Consider the following 21,600-nt stretch of genomic DNA (forward strand, 5'->3'; position numbering starts at 1 on the left):
ATACGTAACGGCGGTACATTCCGTTACTCCCCAACACTGTATATATAGAGAGAGAGGTGTGTGTGTATGTAGAGAGAGAGAAAAATCAGTTGAACAATTACTACTTTTTTTTATTCAACCACAATGTGATAAGTTCTTCAAATGAAAGAAAATGTTTTTCTCAAATCTACAATAATTAGTTGTGCATTCTTGACATTTCTTTGTGTTGGAAGATTACAGAAATACAGAACTATTCACAACATTTATTGTTGTCAGTTTGTCATTCATTTCCCACCATATGTTACAACTATGTACATTTTAGTTGTATTGAAATATTTAACAGATTTCATATTGAATGTCTCCTTTCATTCACAAGACGGAGACCAAACTCTGCAGACATGTTGGTGTCTGACTGTCCCATTTATAGTTGTAACATGCATTAAACCTTGCCCATTATCTTCAAGTATCTCTCATTTAACTGAAACCGTCCTGCTGCATACTCCTCTACAAGTCGAGGTAAGAAATATGAGAAGTAAAACCCTCTCAAGCGCTTTACTTGTTCCTTTACAAATGCTTCATCATATTGCACTGTAAATGAAACATACTCAGTAGGTGTCCAGATCACAAGTGTGGCAGTCTTGAGCCCTGTGCAAAACATTGTAAGTTGCACTTGCATGTAATAGCCTCTGCTGCCAGTTTTCTGCAGCTGCAGTTCTCAATCTACCAGTTTGATATCGCTGCATTTCTGGGTAAGCTGCTCCGTGAGTGAAGGATAAGTCGGCACAGGACATTTTATATCTAGAAGCACATCCGAGACAATGACCCCGTCAGGACTCGCAGAGAGCCATGGCTCCTGGATGCTGATAACACTACCCATGTGAAGGATGTTCATACTGTAACTCTCTTCTCTATGGTCTACCTCATAAATCCCTCCATAAACTGCAGTTGGTTCAAAATACAGCTGCTCGTATTATTTCCAGAACCAGATCCACTGAACATATAACACCTGTTCTTAAACAGCTCCATTGGCTCTCAATTCACCTCCGTGTCAATTTCAAGATCCTGCTTCTCACTTTCAAAGCACTTCATAACCTCGCTCCTCCATATCTATCCGATCTTCTCCATACATACTCACCCCTTCGTACACTCTGCTCTTCTTCAGCTTCCCTTCTGTCAGTTCCACCTGCTCGCCTGACTACCGTGGGACTCAGAGCCTTTAGTTGTTCTGCCCCGAGACTTTGGAATGCACTTCCACTTGCTCTACGGGCCACACACTGTCTCACCTCTTTTAAATCACTACTCAAAACCCATCTGTTTAGAATTGCATACACCTGATCTGTCTTAGGCCATTTTTACCTTGCTCAGTTTTTATATTTGCTTTTATACTTTTATGACTGTTTATGTCTAAATTTTATCTACCATGTTTGCTATATATACACATTTTTTTTAATGTTTTTTTATGGTATTGTTTACGTGCTACTGTAAGGTGACCTTGAAGGTCTGAAAGGCGCCTATAAATAAAATGTATTATTATTATTATTACCCTGTTCTTTCAGCTGATGACAAGCTCTAACTTCATTTTCTTTACCATAGTTTGTTTCATAATTCCCACGAAAGAAAGGGTACATGTGCTCAGATAAAAATTTGTCATTTTTTGTGGTGGCACGTACTGGAACTTTTTTAGCGGAGCTTGCTGTGAATCTGATTTTCCTGCAGTTGTGCCACAAATCAGATGCACTTTGCTCTTTTGTTTCTTCTTGTAATTGTTCTGCTTGCTCTTCAGAAACTTGAATGCATGCCTGGTAGAATGCCCTGCATGGATTACAGCTTAGTTTGTAACTGTGTGCTTGGTGTGGCTGAAAAAATTGCTCATCAACTTTACTGTTGCGGTGAGGACCTGCAGATGGCGAGGCATTGTAACACTTTCCAATTAATGTGTTCTTGAGGAGGAAAAGTGGCTTCACTGGTGCTTTGCTAACACTGTCAATAAAGTCTTGATGTGTAAGGTGATATGGTGTGTTAGGGAGAGATTGTGTCACTGCAGTCTGGGAGTTCACATCGTACTGCTGCTCTGCCCTGTGATGTCTGAAGTTTATCTGGCTTAGACGTTTAGGTTCAAGGTTCTTTGCTGTCCCTGCATTCCACCTGTGCTGCTCGTCTGTACACGCAAGCCCTGTCTTTCCACTGATCACAGCATTCTGCACCTGTAACAAACAATAGTTTTTTCTCACTGTCAATACTCAAGATTTAACATAATGAGGAAATTTACACTAACAAAAGCAGTACACGGTCGGTGTCCTGCATGTTATAGATATGACCCTGGGTCAATACACCTGAATCATATCCAAAACAGATATAAACACTGGCAAAGTCACCCATATTATCTATTTCATATTAATAGTCAGTTACTTTTTGATGCAAAAATATACATCCACAGTCTAATTTTTTTCAAAGTAGTGTGTGTGTACAAATATACATATATATAAACAAACATGTATTATACTACCCTGTGTCACTTCTTATAACTATAGTTTTTCTTGTCTTGTAAATTTGCCCTTAATGTGCAGTCTTTTATTTTTTTATATATTTTATCTTCGTGTGATTGTACAGCATACAGCCCACACAAAGTTAACGAGTGGCTTTCACATGTAAACAGTGCTCCACGTAATACTTGGCTAGATGGCAGTAGCGTGACTCCTTAATTACAGCCTTTGACCAGTTTCTGTTTCAGTGATTTAAACATTGTGATATCCAGATAAGTGATATACCTTCCACAGAATAGCAGCCGCATGACTACATGATCTCCCTAATCCGGCGATACAGGAACAGCCGACTGTCTCCACTACTCCACTTTCTCTTAGCATTACCCATGCTAAGTGTTTCGCTTGATTAATGCTCTGGCTCGGCTCTACAGCTGCTTTAAGAAAAATAAAGTCGCCTTGTTTGTTGAGCAGTACTTTATCAATTTTGTTGCTGTGCAGGTAATTATACGCCTCGGTGCTCTTGTAATTACGTAATTCCTCGCCATCAACGCCTTCGGAAAATACAAGGTAATTAATAATGTCGATGTAGCTAACATCGGGCCATAGTTTCATGTCATCTACCCACTCCGTGAGAAGTGACGGGTGAGGCACTGCAAGTGAACTGTCCTCGCTGCTTTTTAAAACATCTCTACTGTGTATCCACCTTCGATGTGTTGCCATTTACTCCAGGTAAAAGAAACTGCAGTGAGAGAAATCTTTATCAACAGTGAAGGTGTAACCCCGCAACTGTCAACAACAGCGCAAGCGGAAGTAAAAAAACGGCTTCCGCTATGAATCGGGGTAATGGCGCGAACTCAGAAATACTGTGGATAGAAACTCCATCATGCTAGCTAGTACACAGTACGAGTTATTGTAACTGACGGTAAAAAGTCAGCACAATGAAAATAAACTCCACCTAAACTTGGTTTATATCTGACCCAGATAGACTGCAGGTCATAACTTCTTACCTGAAGTTCAGTTCACCTGACACTCGGACCGGCAGCCGCCCCGGGTCTCTCCTCCTCCTGCCTCCCCTTTCCCTCATCCACCTGCTGGCCTCTGTGGAAGCTCCATTGCCACCACCAAACAATGGCGTTACTTTTACACACCGACCAGGGGCCCGTTCTTCGTACCTCGCTTACTACATCCAAGATCAAATCATCGCGCTAACTTTGAGCTCGCTAATCCGGTTCTCCGAACACACCTGTTGTTGACGATTAGTATAGCTGGATGAAGTAATCTGAGATCACTGGGTGGCTTAAAAGGGGCTACGCATCGATAGTAGAAACATTGATCGGCAACCCTGTGATTGGTCGGCGAAGATGTCGAAGGAGCGCGCTCAGTATTTCACGGCAGCAGACCAAGAACTCTTGATTGAGGGATATCAGGAGTTTCAGAGTTTAATTAAAACGCAGGGGAACACTGCAAAGGCTGCAAAAGCAAGGAGAGAGGGCTGGCAGAAAGTTGCTGACAAATTAAACTCGTAAGTGATCCATGATATTACATTATATCATGTGATATTATATTATACCACATTATATTATATTACATTATATCCTCTTTCACATTAGAGCCACAACAGGACCCACTAGAACATGGGAACAAGTAAAAGTGAAATATAAGAATATTCTACAGAATGGTAATATTTATCACTTATATTGCTTTTAGTCTATGACAAGAGACCCTGAAATAATCTGTTTGTTTGTTTATAACAGCAACCAAGAAAAGGGCAGAGCAAATAAAGACAGGTGGTGGTCCTGCACCCCCTCGTCACACCCCTTTTTGTACTGTGACATTTATTGACATTGTGGGTTTTTTTGTGTGTAGTTTGACATAACACTCCATCACTTTTACCTGTTCCCATGCAAGGGGTGACTGAAGCATGCACAGTAAGTCGGGAGTAAGTATATACAGTACAGTAAGTATATATGTATGTATATGTATATGTGTATATGTATGTGTATGTATATGTGTATGTGTATATGTATGTGTATATGTATATGTATAGAGAGAGAGAGAGAGAGGAAGAAAGTAAATAATACCCTCACGGGAAAATCGATATCTCTCTATGAGCACACCGTCGCGCTGAGCTAAAGGATCCTGTCTATCCCGCAATATACGCTAAATTCTGTAAACTCTCCTTATCAATCTTGCACCTTCCTTGCTCGCGTACAAACGGACAGGACATGGCTGCGACAGACTTCCCAAATCCACCTTCGCTTTTATAGCCGTGGTCTCTCATCTTGATTGCACGTAGTAATTTACTATTACTACTCTAAAATATGAATTACATCTGACATGATCTACTACATGTAATAGAATGATTAATAGTACATTTCCCTTTTTTTCGAAAATGACCTGTATGTATCTGTATGAAATCAATAACAGAATCAAATGCTGCATTATCTTTAGTTACATTGATAATATTTATTTATGGAGAAACAGTGGCGACATATCGCTCTTGCTTTCATATAACTGCAGCGGACATACCTGAGTGGCCGCGATCTAATCCTGTTTACATAAAGTAAACCTGCTCCCGAGCAGGTTTACGCTTACGGATCTGTTGCTATGACAGCAAGTCCCAGATGAGCTTCGGAGAACCGAACGATCCAAGATCACGCGAAATCGTCAACATTCAAATCCGGCTAACTTACTTAGCGAGGTACGAAGAACGGGCCCCAGCATCTGGCCAATCCACCACCTTTCATTGTTTATACCGTTACAAAACAAACAATCGGCCCACAAATACGAAAAATCCTCATCAGCCTATTTGCCCGGTGGGCTGATGGCCAGTCCAGCTATGCCTGAAGGGAGGGAAGCTCACCTCCAGTTATCCTTTTGGAACACAGCACCATATACTACTATCATTTTATTACATTAATACAGCAGAAGGTTCAGTTTTGCACAAATAGTTGCTAGAAACATCCTACTTTTTACGTTCTTTGAGCACTTTTCAGAACCTGTACTTTCACTTTTACTTGAGTAAAAAAGTTTAAATCAATACTTTTACCAGAATGTTTTTAATAAGTAAATTACCTTCTACTTAAGTACAAAATGTCTCTTTTTTGGCCACCTCTAACACACACACACACACACACACACACACGTGTGTGTATTTATATCCTTGTGGGGACATCTCATTGACAAAATGCTTTCCCTAGCCCCTTACCCTAACCATCAAAAATGAATGCCTAACCCTGACCCTGACCCTAAACATAACCTAATTGTAACCCTGACACTAAAACCACATTTTGAGTCTCAAAAATGTCTTCAAACTCGTGGGGACCAGGATTTTGGTCCCCACGAGGGCCGTTTGTCCCCACAAGTATAGTAAACTACCAATTTTTGGTCCCCATGAAGATGTTACAGTTTCTGCCCGTTGCTTGAACACATTTTGCAAAACTTTGCTCATTGTGCCAAAACTCTAAACACATGACACAACACTGGGAAATATACCATTCACATCTGTGCCAAATTGAAACTCTACTCTCAAAACCTAACATTCCTTTGTCAAAATGTAACTCTGTTGACAAAGTGACACATACTTGCATCATATGCAAACACTTTCAGATCAGGGGGAACACACTAGTCTACTTTATATAAAACACTGCAGTCTTTGATGGTCATTGTTTATTCAGAAGGCATATTTGCAGGAGACACATTTTCAAACAACCAAAAAAGCAAATAGGCCTACTCAGTATTGTACATTGCAGTACCATGCAGTCAGATAAAGCAAAAAAAACAAAAAAAACAAAAACACCATAATACAGTAATAGAAAAAAAAAACACTATACTGTAAACAAAAAATCATGACAATTGTGCATACGTGGGCTCATGGATCCTGCCGTCTGTTGGGGTCTGGCCACAGGACCTCATCGACATCGCAAGCAATGTCTTCTCCCGCTAGGCACCGGGGAAAATATCCCCTTGCATGTCGAAACCATCCATGGATTGCTGTTACCTGAATGTCGCCGCAGGCCTGTTCCATTGCCTGCAGAAGAGGCATGCGGGCATGTGGTTGGTGGTCATATACACGCCATCTCCAAGCCGAAAAAAAATTCCTCTATAGGGTTTAAAAATGGTGAGTAAGGAGGCAAGTGTACCACTTCAAGTTGATTGTGGTTGGAGAACCAGGCCTGGACCAGAGCAGCCCGATGGAAACTGACATTATCCCATATCTCCACAAACCTGGGCTGATCTGGGCTGTTCTGTACAACTATATTATGGAGAGCATCTAGAAATGTGAGTATATGTTGCTATTGTATGGACCTAGTTTTGCATGATGATGCAGAAGCCCTCGAAGGCTTATGGCGGCACACAATGTGATATTCCCCCGCGCTGCCCTGGCATGTGCACAATTGCCCTTTGGCCAATTACATTACGACCCCGTCGTCTTGTTTTGCACAGGTCGAATCCAGCTTCATCAATGAAAATCAATTCATGAGGCTGTGCAGCTCCATCCATGGCCAAGATTCTCTGTAAAAAAAAAAAAAAACAGAACATATTACTGTACTACAGTGCTACACATACAGAACCCTCACCCCAGCACACAGGTACCTGTGCAGCTCTCAGAATGGATCCATGTGGTGCTGATATGGTACATATTCAGCTGCTACTGGATTTCACCAATACTGTACTGTAAATGTAAAGGACAGTTACACTTACCCGTACATATTCAGCTCGACGTCCTTTGACCCTGTCACTGTTCCTCTCAAATGGGACTCTGTAGAGCTGCTTCATGGTGATGCTGTGTTTTCCCAAGATGCATCTGATGGTGGTGATGCTCACATGGTTTATGTTGTTGAACACTTGCCTGTCTGCAAGTATTGTCTTTCGTAGCTGGTGGAGACGGATGGCATTGTCTGCCCTCACTAGGTCCACAACGGCAAGTTCCTGCTGTTGTGTGAACAGGCGTTGGCGTCCTCCCCCAGAAGGTCTTCGAGTCATTCTAGAGACGTACAACCACATATTGTCATCGGTTTGCTTATTTTTCTTACAGTACTTTACTGTATATACTGTATCATCCACTGTACAACACTGTACTTCAATATAAGTAATCATGGTATGTTTCACAAAAACTACCACTTTGGCTGCAGAAGAAGCATTAGCACTCTGCAATATCCTGTACACTTGATATGGTCATGTGATATACTGTAGAACAGTGCTATAAGAACCATCTGAGTAGAGTAGAAGGTAGAGAGGTGACGACATACCTGTTTTCTAGTCAGAATGTTCTTATTACAGATGCCACTGTGAAGCGGCTTAGATGTGGGTGGACTCTCTGCCCAGCTTCCCTCATGGTCAGGCCATGGTTGATGACATGGTCCACCAAAGTTGCTCTTATATCATCAGAAATATGAGTCCGAGCATGGCCTCTTCGACCTCCTCCTCTTCCTCTCGCTCTCCCTCCATCCATGCTTGCAAAGTTCTTGAAATGGCTAAACTGAGGGCTTTTTGTAGTTGGCTGATTGGTGTTCAGTTTTGCAAGTGCCTTCAGGTGTGTATTTGAGTGGTTGCAATTACCTGATGTGTTTTGTATTTTGGATACATGTGTTTTCCAAATGGCACCCTGAAATTTCATTTTTGAACAAAGTGTCTTATGTATGAAATAGAGTGTAGTATGCAGGACCATGTGTGTTGCATAAAGGAGTAGGTGTGTTGCATAATTGCAACTAGAGTGCAAAGCAGCGCTTTTGTTTAAGGTATGGATACATGTGTTTGAGGTATGGTAACACAAGTTTCAAGTTGTGTTACTTTAGTCTGAGCATGGGTTTATAGTTTTCAAGCAACGGGCAAAAACTGTAATACCCGTACACACACACACACACACACACACACACACACACACACACACACACAGAGCGTATCCCACTGGTGAAATAACGTCAGTGCCAAACACATATCGCAGGCTTGACAGGCTTCAGTCTAACTATATTGACAGCGCGTTTCCATTACATTCAGACAGACGGCAAGAAGTTTCAGAATTACAGTAACTGAGGAGTAAACAACGTGTCGATATCACAGGCAGCAGCTTTTTGAAGTGAAGCTCATAACTGACGCTTTCCCATCATTTGTGCAGAGAGGAGGCCCATCTGCCGGTGTCCGCGTGTCCCCTCCTCCTCCTCCGAAGAGTAGCTACGTCACATTTTGACGTCGTGTTGATTTTGAGCGGAGAAGTAATTTATTTATAAACTGACGCAAGGGCGCTAAATCTAAAATAAACCGTGAATAAAATGTGAAAATACATAAATACTTTTGGTGAAGCAGCTGCACGTATGAAAGGTTCGAGAAATTTGACCTTAACACAATAAACTTGCTACGTTAGCGTTAGAGAGCGTTAAATAGAAAGTACAGAGGAAAATGACTTGCTAGCACAGCCGGTCGGGCTACATTTTAGCTAGCTAGCTAGCTAACCGTAGTAAGAGTGTTGTTTTTCTGGCGCCACCCTGCAAATACTGTTTGTGGTAGTTTGTCGTCTTTTATTAACCTTTCCGTTGTTACGTTGTGGACTCATGGACTTAGAACTATGTTCAACAGGGTTATAAGAGAACGCTAGCATTAGCTGGCTACCTGGAGGTTGCTCAAGAAACAAGCCACGGCCAGCGATAACTCCGGCTAGCCGACAGTTTTAGCATCCCTGTTTCCACTTTAGTTAACTTGAGTCTTTTGGGGGGGGTTTCGTGTCATATGTGTGGCAGAGGTTAACGTTACTCCATAGAATTATGGCGCCTCGCGTACAGCTGGAGAAAGCGGCTTGGCGTTGGGTGGAAACTGTGAAACCAGAAGAAATCAGGCAGGAGCATATTGAGCTAGCATATCGAATCAACCTCCCGGCCTGCAAAAGAGGTGCCTGCAGGTACAGTATCAACATTTCTAAACAATGTTTGTTGTGATAGCGCATGTTAGTGAAAATACCCCATTTGTTGAACTACATTATATTCAGATTAGTTAAAGGCTTAATGGTCGGCTGTTCCCTCGCTTGCGGACAAGCATCAAGTCTGTGGAGCAGTTTTATAGACTGTAGGAAAGCTAATGTAGACCCACTCTCGAATTTGACATTGCACAACTTAGCTCAACCTAGCACACAGACACCTTGCTAGGTAGTGTCTTGTTACGTTCCGCACTATTTGCTATGGTTGCGGTACAAAAACATTATTGATCTCACCTCGTGGCCCCTACCTGTATACAAATGTGTGGGTGGCTGTGTTGTAAACTATGCGTTGTTTAAGAACAATGTAGCCAAAGTGTGAAACAGTAAAGTTAATAATATTAATTTACTTTTCCAGGAGGAACTGCAAAGGGAATCCCAACTGCCTGGTTGGTATTGGTGAACAGGCATGGCTTGGAGAAATTGATGAAAGTGCTTTTCACAGTATCGATGACCCAAATTCAGAACGTCGAGAAAAGGTACTGCAAATGATTTTCTCACATGGCTTTTTTTTTGACTGCCTTGCTTGATGATTGACAGTCGAAGTCCTGGCCACATGTAGAAACAGTATATGTAAAGATACAGGTTATTTCTCTCTTTCTCTGCCCCTTTCTAGAACACATTTGTTGGGTTGACCAACCTTGGTGCAACATGTTACGTCAACACATTTCTGCAAGTATGGTTCCACAACCTGGAGCTGCGTAGGAGTCTCTATCAGTGCCAAAATTCAAGAGCAGAAGAACACGACACTGAGTCTGGTATAAGTCAAAACTAAGTACTGGGTTGCTTCTTTGTTTTTATTTGTTTTCCAAGTTCACTCGGCAGGTTTTAGCCAGATTTGGACAAGTGTTGTTGCTATGTTGTACATATACGTAACGTAGTACACGCATCGGTATGCAGTAGTTGGCACTTGTTGCTTGCTTTCATAGATTTCTACTGATACTGGTGGCTGTAGCTCAGGTGGTAGAGCAGGCAGGTCACCTACTAACCGGAGATCCCAGTCTGCATGCCAAATATCCCTGGGCGAGATACTACCCCCATGTTGTTCTCCGATGCATCCATCAGAGTATTAATGCTGTGCGAATGTTAGTTAGAAAGCACTTAGTAACAGATTAGGAAAAAGTACTTGTGTGATTGGGTGAATGAACAAGTTGTGTAAAGCACTTTGAGTGCTCAGAGTAGAAAAGCGCTGTATAAGAACCAGTCCATTTCCCATACTGGTTTTTACCCAAAGTACAAACATAGGGTTGATTGGTAGATTCTAAATTGGCTGTGTGTGTGATGCAAACGTGTCCAGAATCAAGCTGTTTGTGAATGTATGAGTAAATGTAACTTTTCTTGTAAAGCACCTGGGGCTCAGGTGGTAGAGTGGGTCTTCTACCAATCCCAGTGTTGGAGGATCAATCCCTGGCTCCTGCAGTCCTGGTTTCTCTGGTCTGTGTGGATGGTCCTTGGGCGAGATACTGAACCTGAGTTGCCCCAGTTGCACCTGGCGGTGTGAGTGTGTGACAAAAAGCCAAAGACTGATCATTACGTACACCATCACAACAACCAAAACGGAGTAGAATACAGTCGAGTAGCTACTAGAAGAAAAGAGGCATCGGACTCACATTCACTGTGATGGATGCATTGGAGAGCAGCTTGGGGTCGGTATGTTGCTCAGGGGTATTTGGCATGCACACAGCAAAATTCAAACTTTCTTGTGTGAAATGTGAAAGGCCCAATGCTCTGCTGCACTAGTACTCATTTCTACTGTTTTGAATGTATTTTCAAGTAATTGACATAATTTGCTAAAAGCAAAAGTTAACGTTTTATGTTAGCTACTGTGACAGAGCATATACAATATACTGTGAAGGCTTATCCTCTCTAATAGGCATCTCTGTCTATTTCAGATTACGAGCCCCAGTCCATCTGTGAGCATCTACAGTATCTGTTCGCTCTCCTGCAGAATAGCAACAGAAAGTACATCGACCCCTCAGGGCTAGTGAAAGCACTTGGTCTGGACACAGGACAGCAACAGGTACATTCAGTCCCATTTATCTATGCTTCCAAGGAGCCAGGCATCTAGCTTTGTCAAAATGATCTCACAATATCTTTTGAGACAATCTGAAGTTCTTTGTTGCACGCTGCTTTTGTTTCAGTCCAGTCTTTGTACCTGACCATTTTCAAAGGAATGTTTGTTAAGCCACTAAACACTGATCTGTGAATCACTCAAGCATTAAAAAGCACATATAACTCACAGGATGAATCACTGTTCTGTCTACACATAACGGAAACTTGGCAAAACTGTATTTTTAGCCGCTTTGTTACTAGAAGCCACAGTTTGTTCCCATAAGAGGCATGTTCAAATTACATTATATTTGAATAATATCAACACTTAGCGGTAAATCAGGAAGAAAAAACCCAGATATAGTCAATTAAATATTTTGCTGTTTGTTTTTGTTGTTTTTTTTAGGTTTTTATGTTTTCAAGGTAAGTCACCTCGAGAACTGTGGGCTGTATTACAAAGTCAGTTCAACCAGTGTGAGACCTGGATTCACTCCCTAACACTGCCAAACTGGATAAACAGTCAAATGAAGCTAGTTATCAACTAGTTAACCTAAGGTTTCCCCTGCTTGTGGCGTTGGCATCATGTGACCAATCTAAAACAGCCACTTCATGGGTCATTGGAGGCTTCTTCCACAGAAAATGTGCCACCTACTCCAGTCAGACATCTTCAGAGAACTGAGGTCACAAAATGCAATGCTGTTGCAACAAAGCACGTGTAATTAATGCTGTAGAAAGTGGCTGTTCTGTTGATTTAGCAGACAAAACGGTAAAATAAACATTTTAATTCCAGGGAACTATTTCATGGCCGAGTGTGTATTTGGTGCTGCTGTTTGTTTCTAAGGTCATGGCTGCACATTTGAGCTCCCAACTTTAAACTGGATCCATTCAAACGTTAAAGCGCACTGTTCCATATATGTGGCCATCGTGTTAGTTTGTTGCAGATCAAAGTGAAATGAATTTTACTCGTTGAACATTCTTAGTGTTCTGTGTTCCAGTAGCTGCAGTTCTAGCAGTGTAAAAACGACCGAGCAGCCGATTAGAAACACGTATACAAATGAAATTAAGAGAAAATTTGCCTAAGAGTTCAAAATGTGTTGAAGAATAAAGGTGGTCATAGCAAATATTGGCTTTCAAGCTTGTTAGGAATGTACACACAGTCTGTTTTTTGTCCTACTGACTTCAGAGCCCTTATTTTCAGGATGCCCAGGAGTTCTCGAAGCTTTTCCTGTCTCTACTGGAGGACACACTGTCCAAACAGAAGAACCCGAACCTGCGGAACGTCATTCAGCAGCAGTTCTGTGGACAGTTCTCCTATGTTACTGTGTAAGGCTTCTTATTACTTACACTTGTTTTAACCGAGTACTGCTTTGTGTGGATTTGTTTTTCACATGTGACATACTATTAACTTCAAAGGGATATTTACAGTGGACATGAAACATGTGTAAATGCTAATTTACACCACAGAGCCCTGCTGTCAAAACCTGACGTAGATGGCTGAAGCTCTAAGTGCTTAACATTTGGAGAACATGTTCTTAGAACATGTTTAGTGTCAGTACAGAACATTACATCACGTTACATTGGTTGGCAGGTTGCTGTCAATACACCTTTTGTACACATTAGTTTATGTTAGCTAGCTAATAACAGAAATAGTAACTTATATTGTATATAAGCATTTCATACACTTTTTTGCTGAAGATTAAGTTTTCCATCAGTCTGTATCCCTGCTAAACCTTACAGAACTGTAGTTTGAACCCCAACTGTGAGTGAGTTGTTGGGCCTTGGCTCATCAGAGTGGTATACAATGGCTTTTCTGACTTTGACACAAAACTATACAGTAATTTGGACACAGGACATTTGTGTGTCAGGCTGGTTGAATGCAGTAATAAGGAAGACAGGAAGGCTTCCTGTTCCTGGAAGCCTTCCTGTCTTCTTGGGAAATATTAATTATTTTATATCAGAGTTAGCATTTGGACTTCAAGATGAATCATTCAAAGGTGCTCAGCAGTTTTATGGTTTTGGTTTGAAGAAGAATGGGATGCTTAGTAAGTATTTAAAAAACTGGTAAAAGCTGAAAAACCTTTTAAAAATCACCGCCATCGCAAAAATGACCCAGCTGACATTTTTGAGAGTGCATAAAGCAGAGATGTGGAAATGCTGTTGTTTTGGCTGTTCATCAGGTGTAACCAGTGTGGACGATCATCTGCTCTTCCATCCCGGTTTTACGAGCTAGAGCTGAACATCCAGGGCCACAAGAACCTCACTGAGTGTGTCACCGAGTTCTTAAAGGTATCTGTCATTCAGCTACAGTCAGTCAGTTTGCAGATGACATTATTGCATTAGTTTATTTAAAATCAAAGTCAGTCACATATTAGCAAATATTAGAACTGTCCAGTTTGAATTTAATTGCCTTTAAATGTTCTGACTTTATTTTCCTTGCACCTCACTTTGCAGGAGGAGAAGCTGGATGGGGAAAACCGCTACTTCTGTGAGACGTGTCAGAGTAAGCAGAATGCCACCCGAAGGATCAAGCTGCACAGCCTTCCTCCAACCCTCAACCTGCAGCTCATGCGCTTTGTCTTTGATAGGTCAGCCATCACTCTGTATTTCTCTGATCTTTAATTTTTATGGTGGTTTCATTTAAATGGGGGCAGGATATCAACTAAATAATAATATTACATAAAAGTAATCAATTGATTTGGATGTCATTAAGTGAATTAAGTACTTGATCTCCTATAAGCCAGCTAGAATAGAACAGTCAATCAGTTCAGTGATATACTCCTGATCTGAACTCATTTTGTGTATAAAGCACACATATCTACAGGATGAAAGGTGAATCAGGGTTGGAGGGTTGGCTGTGGCTCAGGAGGTAGAGCAGATCATCTACTAGGTTAGTGGTTTGGTCCCTCGCTGGGATTAAGGATGGACTCCAAAGTATCCTTGGGCTGAGCCCCAGTGTGTGGGGTCAGTGGGTAAATGAGATATGCCATATAAAGGTTTAAGTGCTCAAATAGAGTAGGAAAAATAAACAACACCATTTAAGAACTAATTCAAGAATCACCCCCAAACTACATGGATAATTAATAATCTGAAGACAAATGGGACCACAGTCACCAAGAATACAACTGGTAGCTTCCTTTGCCATAATAGATTGAAATCTCGCAGCTCCTGCAGTGTTCCCCTGCTTAAGAAGGCACAGGCCCGTGTCAGTGTCGCCACTGAACATTAAAGTTATTCATAGAAGACATGGAAGCAATTATTGAAACTGAAACTACTGTGATCAGTTAAATCAAAAGCAAAATCTTTGGCATTAACTTGACCTGCCGTGTTTGGAGGCAGCGAACGGCTGAGTATGACCAAAAGAACAACAAACAGGAGGTGGAAACATTATGCCCCGAGCCTGTATTTCTGCTGAGGGTATAGAAGGACTCCAGTGTAATTAGGGCCCAGTGGACGGACTTCTGTACTGTAAGATCTTAGACATGAACCCCCTTCCTCGTCCAGAAAACTAAAGGTGAGTCGTGGAAAAAAACAGAAAAGGTGGGTCTGCCAGCATGACAGTGACCCAAAACATATCGCCATGGCAGCAAAGAAGTGGCTAAAGAAAAGCACGGTCATGGAGTCTAAATAACTCAGTCCCATAGACGATCTGTGATCTGAAGCTTTGAGTTGATAAGGATTTAGAGAGTGTCTATAAAGAGAAGGCTGAGGAAAATGTTTGTGTGCTGCTCACTCATTCTGGATCACAACAAATGAAAACTTGCGTTTTGTAGATCCTGATCACATTATGCTTTAAAAAGTAGGATTATCCATGAAATGCTTAACACAGTTTCACAGGCCGGCCCAAACTCCCATGTTACATCTGTTTTGAGTTTTAAACCAAGATGGGATTCACTCATCTTCAGACTTCAGAGTCGAATGGATGATGCTGGAGCAGCTGTGTTCACCTTTTATACTGTCTAAATAAAAATACATAGCAGTATTAAAATTGAATCTTATTTTTTAAAAAAATCTCTTAAAGTTACTTTTTTTAAGGAAACTAGCTGGAATTAATTAATTTAACTATTTATGTCATTGGTTTCTTCTGCTTTGAGGTCAGAGGATTTACTGACATGTGTTTTCTCCTCCAGACAAACAGGCCACAAGAAGAAGCTCAACTCTTTCATCAGCTTTCCAGAGCAGTTGGACATGGGGCCTTTCCTAGAAGAAAAGCAAGGTATGAGCAGTATCTCTGTGGGCCACAGAAAGTAGCCACACTGATTCAACAATCAGTTTCCACAAGCTTGTGGCAGCTTTACAACTGGAATGTGGTCCAGCTTATAGATAAGCAACTGTGTCTTGAGTGATTCAGTTACACATTGACAGCTACATTAGTTCACACCTAGTTATAGCGTGCCTCCATAGATCAAATGTGGATTGCACCTATGTATTTGAGGTACCTAAATAAATGAATAATCTGTTGTGTGCCACTTGTTGCACTTTAACAAAGTGACATGTAAAAAAGTTCACTTGCAGCCTGTCTCTGAAGTGGCCCCAGATACATTACGTATGTAGACACTGGTAAACTAAAGGGGCCCTATGCAGCACAGACCATCTCTGAATCTGGTCTGAGTGATTATATCTCATGTATGGTTGAGGAGTGTCTTACTACCCAATAACATGACTTATAATGTTATGTCTGTTTGTCTCTCCAGATGAGAAATGTGTCTACGAACTGAGCGCAGTGCTGATTCATCGGGGAATCAGTGCCTACTCCGGCCACTACATTGCCCACGTGAAAGATGCTCGTACTGGCGACTGGTACAAATTCAACGATGAGGAAATTGAAAAGATGGAAGGCAAGAAGCTACAGCTTGGTATTGAGGAAGACATTGGTAAGTAGTAAGTAGCATGGAAATGGGGACACTTCAGTGGTTCCTTTATGAAATCCCCATGTAACGTTATGTTATTGTTGCCAAATATTATTTATTCTAATGTATAATGTTCTCCCATCCATCCATTTTCGTCTGCTTATCTGGGTCTGGGCAGAGAAGCCCAGACCTAGCCACCTTCTCCAGCTTGTCTGGGGGAGCACCGTGGCATTCCTCGGTAAGTCGGAGAGATATAATCTCTCTCGCCGTAGGGCGAGTCCTGGATGTGCCCCATGGTCTCCTCCCAGTGGGACATGTCTGAAACACCTCACCCAGGAGGCATCCTTTTGACGTGAAGCAGTAGCTGCTCCACTCTGAGGCCTTTTGGATGGCCAAACTAAGGGAGAGGCCAGACACCCTTCAGAGGAAGCTCATTTCTGCTTTTTGTATCCATTTAATTCTTTCAGTCACTACCCACAGCTTGTGACCATAGGTGAGGGTAGGGACATAGATCGACCGGTAAATTGAGAGCTTTACTTTTACACTCAGCTCTCTCTTTATCATGACGAACCAGTACAGCATCTGCATCACTGCAATCCGTCTGTCGATCTCCCACTCCTCTCTCCCTGTACTTGTGAACAAGACCTCGCGATACTTAAACTCCTCCACTTGGGGCAGCAACTCATCTCTCACACAGAGTGGGCACTCCACCCTTTTGATGAGCCTCCATCAGTCTTGGAGGTGCTGATTCTCATTCCCACTGCTTCACACTCGGCTGCCAGCTGCTCCAGTGCGAGCTAGAGGCCATTATGAAAAAAATCTTTGACAAAGGGCAGTCCACCCACTGGGAACCAGTCCAACATATATAACTCTAACCCTATGCAGACAAAGCTCTTGCAACAGTTGTATAAGAATCAATTGGTTCGAAGCAACGGGCCAGACACTCTATGCTCCAGAAGCTCCTCCCACAGGACACTCCGAGGGACAAGGCTGAAAGCCTTCTCCAAATCCACAAAACACCTAGACTGGTTGGCCAAATTCCCATGCACCCTAAAGTATCCTCAAGAGGGTGAAGAGCTGGTCCAGTGTAGGGTTGGGCGACTGGACGAATATATTAGGGCTGCCACAAACGATTATTTTGATAGTCGACTAGTCACCGATTATTTTTGCGATTAGTCGACTAATCAGATCATGCATCCATTGGACGTAAAATGTACACCTGAAAATATGTTAAACGTTTATTTTGTGACCCAGAAAGAATAATAATTGTAATATTAAAACTAACTAGCTGCCGCCATTGTTGACAACTGCGCTGGGCCGCGCTATGAATTCTGGAACACAGTTTCTTCTTCTTCGGGGTTTAACGGCAGCTGGCATCCTTGTACATGCAGTGCTGCCATCTTCTGTTTCAGTCCGTTATTACACTCTTAAATACTACTACTTATTCCTGCGTCTTTTGGGATCTTACAAAGCTTCAAACGACGCGTCGACTATTAAATTAGTCGTCGACGATTTTAATAGTCGACGTAATCGTGACTAGTCGACTAATCGTGGCAGCCCTAGAATATATCGACTATCAACGATAGGCTGAGCCCATCAGCGATCGTTTTCACAAAGGCAATTATTTATTTATTTGCCCATGAGTAAGTTTGCTAATAATGATGGAACTAATAGAAGCAGTCAACAGAAAAAAATAATAGCGCTGTTTTAACAGCACCCTCTTTCATCTGCGAGCAAATGCCCCCTCCTCAGAGTGCGCCCAAATGACGGAGCTGCAGAAGCTGCTGATAGCCGCATACTCAGCCGGATGGTGGACACGTGCATGCTCATGCACGCTGGTCGTGTTTGAGTACTTTGCTCGCACTATACGTCTGCACAAGTGGCACACCGCTTTGGTTACATCCTTAGGTTTACCTCTTTCATCCCAAATGGGCAACTTTTTTTTTTTCTTTTTTTTTTTTTAGTGCTGTCAGCATTAACGCGACTAACGCGATTAACAGTTAACCCATCTGGAGCGCAGACTAAATCAAAACCCCTGAAATGTCTCTGTCAACGCATTTCGGGCAGTTTGTCCAAAGTTTGTTCATTCTGTGCTCCAGATGGGTTAAGTGTGTTAAAAATTTTAATCATGATGACGGCATTAACACTGACAGCCCTAATGTTGTAAATACCCAAATCAGTCCGTGCATGATTACATTGCTCCGCCCTTCAAAAAGTCTGCGCATGCGTGAATGCATCGCTCATCATCGATTATTGGACTGACAAATGTCGGTTGGAAAATTTTTACATATCGCCCAACCCTAGTCCAGTGTCCGTGACCAGGAAGATAACAGAAGATAATATCAACTAAGGGAGGGACTCTCCTTTCCAGCATCCTGAGCATCCATAGACTTTCACGGGGGGGGGCTGAGGAGTATGATCCCCCTATAGTTGAAGCTTTTGGTCCCCCTTCTTAAAGATGGAAATCACCACCCAGGTCTGATGGTTTCCCAGAAACTCTTCAAGGCAGTCAAAGTCTTTTTCCATGCCCTCTGTGAACTCCTCCCACACCCGGGTTTTTGCTTCAGCCACTGGTACACCTCCACCATCTGGTTTGGGGGTTAGCACCATGACGGGCACTAACCACCTTGGTGATCAGTCTGCCAGAGTCTTTGCCCTTGGCCTATGCCATTCACATTGTGGACCCGACCGCTATGGTGGGCTTACAGGAGGGTGGGCCCATGTCCCTTCTTTGCACTGCGCCCAGCCATGGCACTTCCCTTCCGGTACCCCAGGCCTGGCTTCAGGGCGGGGGCCCATGCAGAGTGAGCTGTTCCCTAGATTTGTCACTCATAGGGGTGTATAATGTTCTTTACTATTAAAAATGTAAACACAAGGTTTCCTAATAACAGCGTACTAGGTTTTTTTTTAGTGTTTTTTGTTTTGTTTTGTTTTGCAAATGTGTTGTCAATTTTACCACCTGAGGGATGTATACACTTTCTTATAGTTGTTTTTCTTCTTTATTCCACTTGTTTCCTAGCTGAGACGGTAAAATCCCAGACAAAAAAACCAAAGTGCAGTAAAGGCTATCACTGCTCCAGAAATGCATACATGCTGGTGTATAAGGTCCAGCAGGAGGAAAACTCAGGTCCTTTCAGGACTAATGTGGAGGTGCCAGGTGTGTAGATTTTGAATTGACTCTGGATGATCTCTACAACTGTTTGTGTTAAAGGTAAAAACAAATGGAGACCTCTGTGTGATGCATGTCTGATTGTCTTTTCTCTTTTCTGACCAACAGCCTTTCTTCAGAGGTTGGTAGACCAAGACAACCACAAGTTTGAGGAATGGTGCAGTGAGATGACTGACATGAGAAAACAGAGTGTGGATAAGGGCAAGGCTAAGCATGAAGAGGTGAAGGAGCTCTACAAGCTTTTACCCGCAAGAGACGGTCGGTAAAATCATGCCTTAATCATCCACAGTCCACTTAACAGAAACACTTAGAGTGTGCACATGTTTGTTACAAAGTATTCTTACATGCACACAGTGTGCTGTTTCCCAAATGTAATCTATACTTCGTCAGGCTGTTCAGGTATATTATTGGCTCCTCGAGCATCTTCATCTTCCGAAACAACACGATGGATTCACAAAAAACTCCATACCACGTTTAGTCTCTGGTGTCACTGTTGGACATTTTCCAGCTCTACTGTGTTAGACTGCAGCTGTCAGTATTAGTCTTTATGTTCTGTGTGTATTGCCTAGAAGGTCAACAAAGAAAATCAAGCAGGTGGAGAACTTGTGCTGTGCTGCTGAACAAGGTTTTGCTATTGATAGCTGCAGTCCAAGGCAGTGGAACTGCCTGATTATTTTTGCATTCGTGTTACACAGTGCATGTGACGTGTGAATAATTATTTAATTTATTATTTATGTCACACATTTTATGCGTGCGCACACACACAAACACAGCCATGTCAGGCCACGAATAGGATGTGATTTGTTGATGTCACAGTCATTAGTACAACAGATCCCCTCCCTGTACTGTTAAGGCACACGTCTTGGGATATAGCAATGGGTGGTCCGGACGTTGGCATGCTTTATGTGATGGAGCCATTGCAGCGGACCGTGATCCAAACAGAGTGTGAAAGGGTGGCCCGGGAGGTAGTAACAGAGTCAACCACCCACCAGATTGCCAGGCACTCCTTCTCAGCTGTGCTGTCCCAGGGTTCCTACTCTGACAGCTTCTGGCTGATTTAACCGGGCGGTCCCGCCCCCTCCCCACCCCCTCCCCACCCCCTCCCCACCCTCAGGAGCAAAACTGCCTACAGCACTCTATTTGAGATGTCAGTCTGCAGAATAAAAGGGAAGGAAACATTAGGAGTGTGGTGCAGGGGCTTCCCACGGAGAGCCTTCTTCCCCTGCACGAATGCCACCTGGCACTGCTCTGTCCACTGGAGCAGATCTGTAGCGTCCTTTCGGGTGAGACTGGGGGCTGGTGTGGTCCATGAAGTTCAGCACGAATCGGCAGTAGTAATCAGCCAGGAACCGTCTCAACTCTTTTTAGGTCTTGTGACATGGGCAGGATGCGACAGTTGTTGTTTTCGCACCTGTGGGTGCAACTGCATGCCTCCCAAGTGGTTACCCCAGATACTGTACCTCCTTCCATTCAACTCCAAAACTTCTTCGGGTTGCTGGTGAGCCCCGCCTGCCTCAGGGACTCCACTCCACTCACTCCTATCTTCAGCATTTCAGCTAATTCCTTCTGAATAATTTATCTGTGGGAGGAGGTAATGGTGGAAATTGGCACCTCCGGCTCCAGCTCATCTCTCTCCTTAACCAGGCTCACCAGAGAAATGGTTTCAGCCACTCTCCATGCTTGAAGGAGGTTGAGTTGATATACTTGTGTATACCTCCCCTGCCTGACTGTACCAACTCGTCACACGGCGAGTAAGTTTGAGGTCGAAAAAGGGAGTAATAGAGTACTTTGTCTTTCATTCATTCTTAGCTGGGCTTGGACCTTCCCCCCACTTTTTTTTTAATTAGGTACAACACTCCAGCTTTCTGATGAACAGCAACTCAAAGGGAGAAAATTCCATGGAGGCCTGGGGCACCTCCTGCACTGCAAACAACAGAGGGCCTAACCAGTGATTCCAATTGCGTTCATCCTCGTGAATGAACTTCATGGATTCTAAAGTCTTATTCAGACGCTCCACCAGCCCATTGGTCTGAGGGTGGTAGACGTTGGCCCAAACAGATTTAATGCCTAGTAATTCATACAGCTCAGTTAGTGTGCAGGGAACGA

The 21,600-nt window shown here is 42.7% G+C and overlaps 2 protein-coding genes across 5 annotated transcripts in view; one reads left to right on the forward strand and one right to left on the reverse strand.

Annotated features, from left to right (window-relative positions):
• Window positions 1–1,447: 1,447 nt before the first annotated feature.
• LOC112847001 (uncharacterized) lies at window positions 1,448–3,368 on the reverse strand. Its single transcript, XM_025907582.1, has 2 exons — window positions 2,748–3,368; window positions 1,448–2,183 (listed from the first exon to the last, which is right to left on the reverse strand). The coding sequence occupies exons 1-2, from the start codon at window positions 3,180–3,182 to the stop codon at window positions 1,491–1,493; spliced, it is 1,128 nt and encodes a 375-aa protein (XP_025763367.1). The 5' UTR covers window positions 3,183–3,368; the 3' UTR covers window positions 1,448–1,490.
• A 5,080-nt stretch (window positions 3,369–8,448) lies between these two features.
• usp48 (ubiquitin specific peptidase 48) overlaps window positions 8,449–21,600 on the forward strand; it is a 28,885-nt gene continuing 15,733 nt past the window's right edge. Inside the window, exons 1-12 of one of the 4 annotated variants that reach the window (XM_019355523.2) lie at window positions 8,456–8,783; window positions 9,200–9,357; window positions 9,788–9,908; window positions 10,046–10,187; window positions 11,322–11,449; window positions 12,677–12,801; window positions 13,656–13,764; window positions 13,930–14,063; window positions 15,606–15,691; window positions 16,170–16,349; window positions 19,345–19,482; window positions 19,603–19,752. In XM_019355523.2, the coding sequence (XP_019211068.1) occupies window positions 9,224–9,357; window positions 9,788–9,908; window positions 10,046–10,187; window positions 11,322–11,449; window positions 12,677–12,801; window positions 13,656–13,764; window positions 13,930–14,063; window positions 15,606–15,691; window positions 16,170–16,349; window positions 19,345–19,482; window positions 19,603–19,752 (1,447 nt within the window). In that variant the 5' untranslated portion in view covers window positions 8,456–8,783; window positions 9,200–9,223. Of the gene's footprint in view, window positions 9,358–9,787; window positions 9,909–10,045; window positions 10,188–11,321; window positions 11,450–12,676; window positions 12,802–13,655; window positions 13,765–13,929; window positions 14,064–15,605; window positions 15,692–16,169; window positions 16,350–19,344; window positions 19,483–19,602; window positions 19,753–21,600 lie in introns of all 4 variants that reach the window. The other 3 variants (XM_019355525.2, XM_019355524.2, XM_019355522.2) reach the window with 3 other exon arrangements.

The sequence above is a fragment of the Oreochromis niloticus genome, linkage group LG5 (genome assembly GCF_001858045.2).
Source record: "Oreochromis niloticus isolate F11D_XX linkage group LG5, O_niloticus_UMD_NMBU, whole genome shotgun sequence".
NCBI lineage: Eukaryota > Metazoa > Chordata > Actinopteri > Cichliformes > Cichlidae > Oreochromis > Oreochromis niloticus.

Excerpts from the sequence above, each read along its gene's own strand:
- LOC112847001 (XM_025907582.1), bottom strand. The coding sequence starts at position 3,182 with ATGGCAACACATCGAAGGTGGATACACAGTAGAGATGTTTTAAAAAGC. Across the intron at positions 2,184-2,747 it reads CGGCTGCTATTCTGTGGAAG|GTGCAGAATGCTGTGATCAG; the intron begins GTATATCACTTA and ends TGTTTGTTACAG.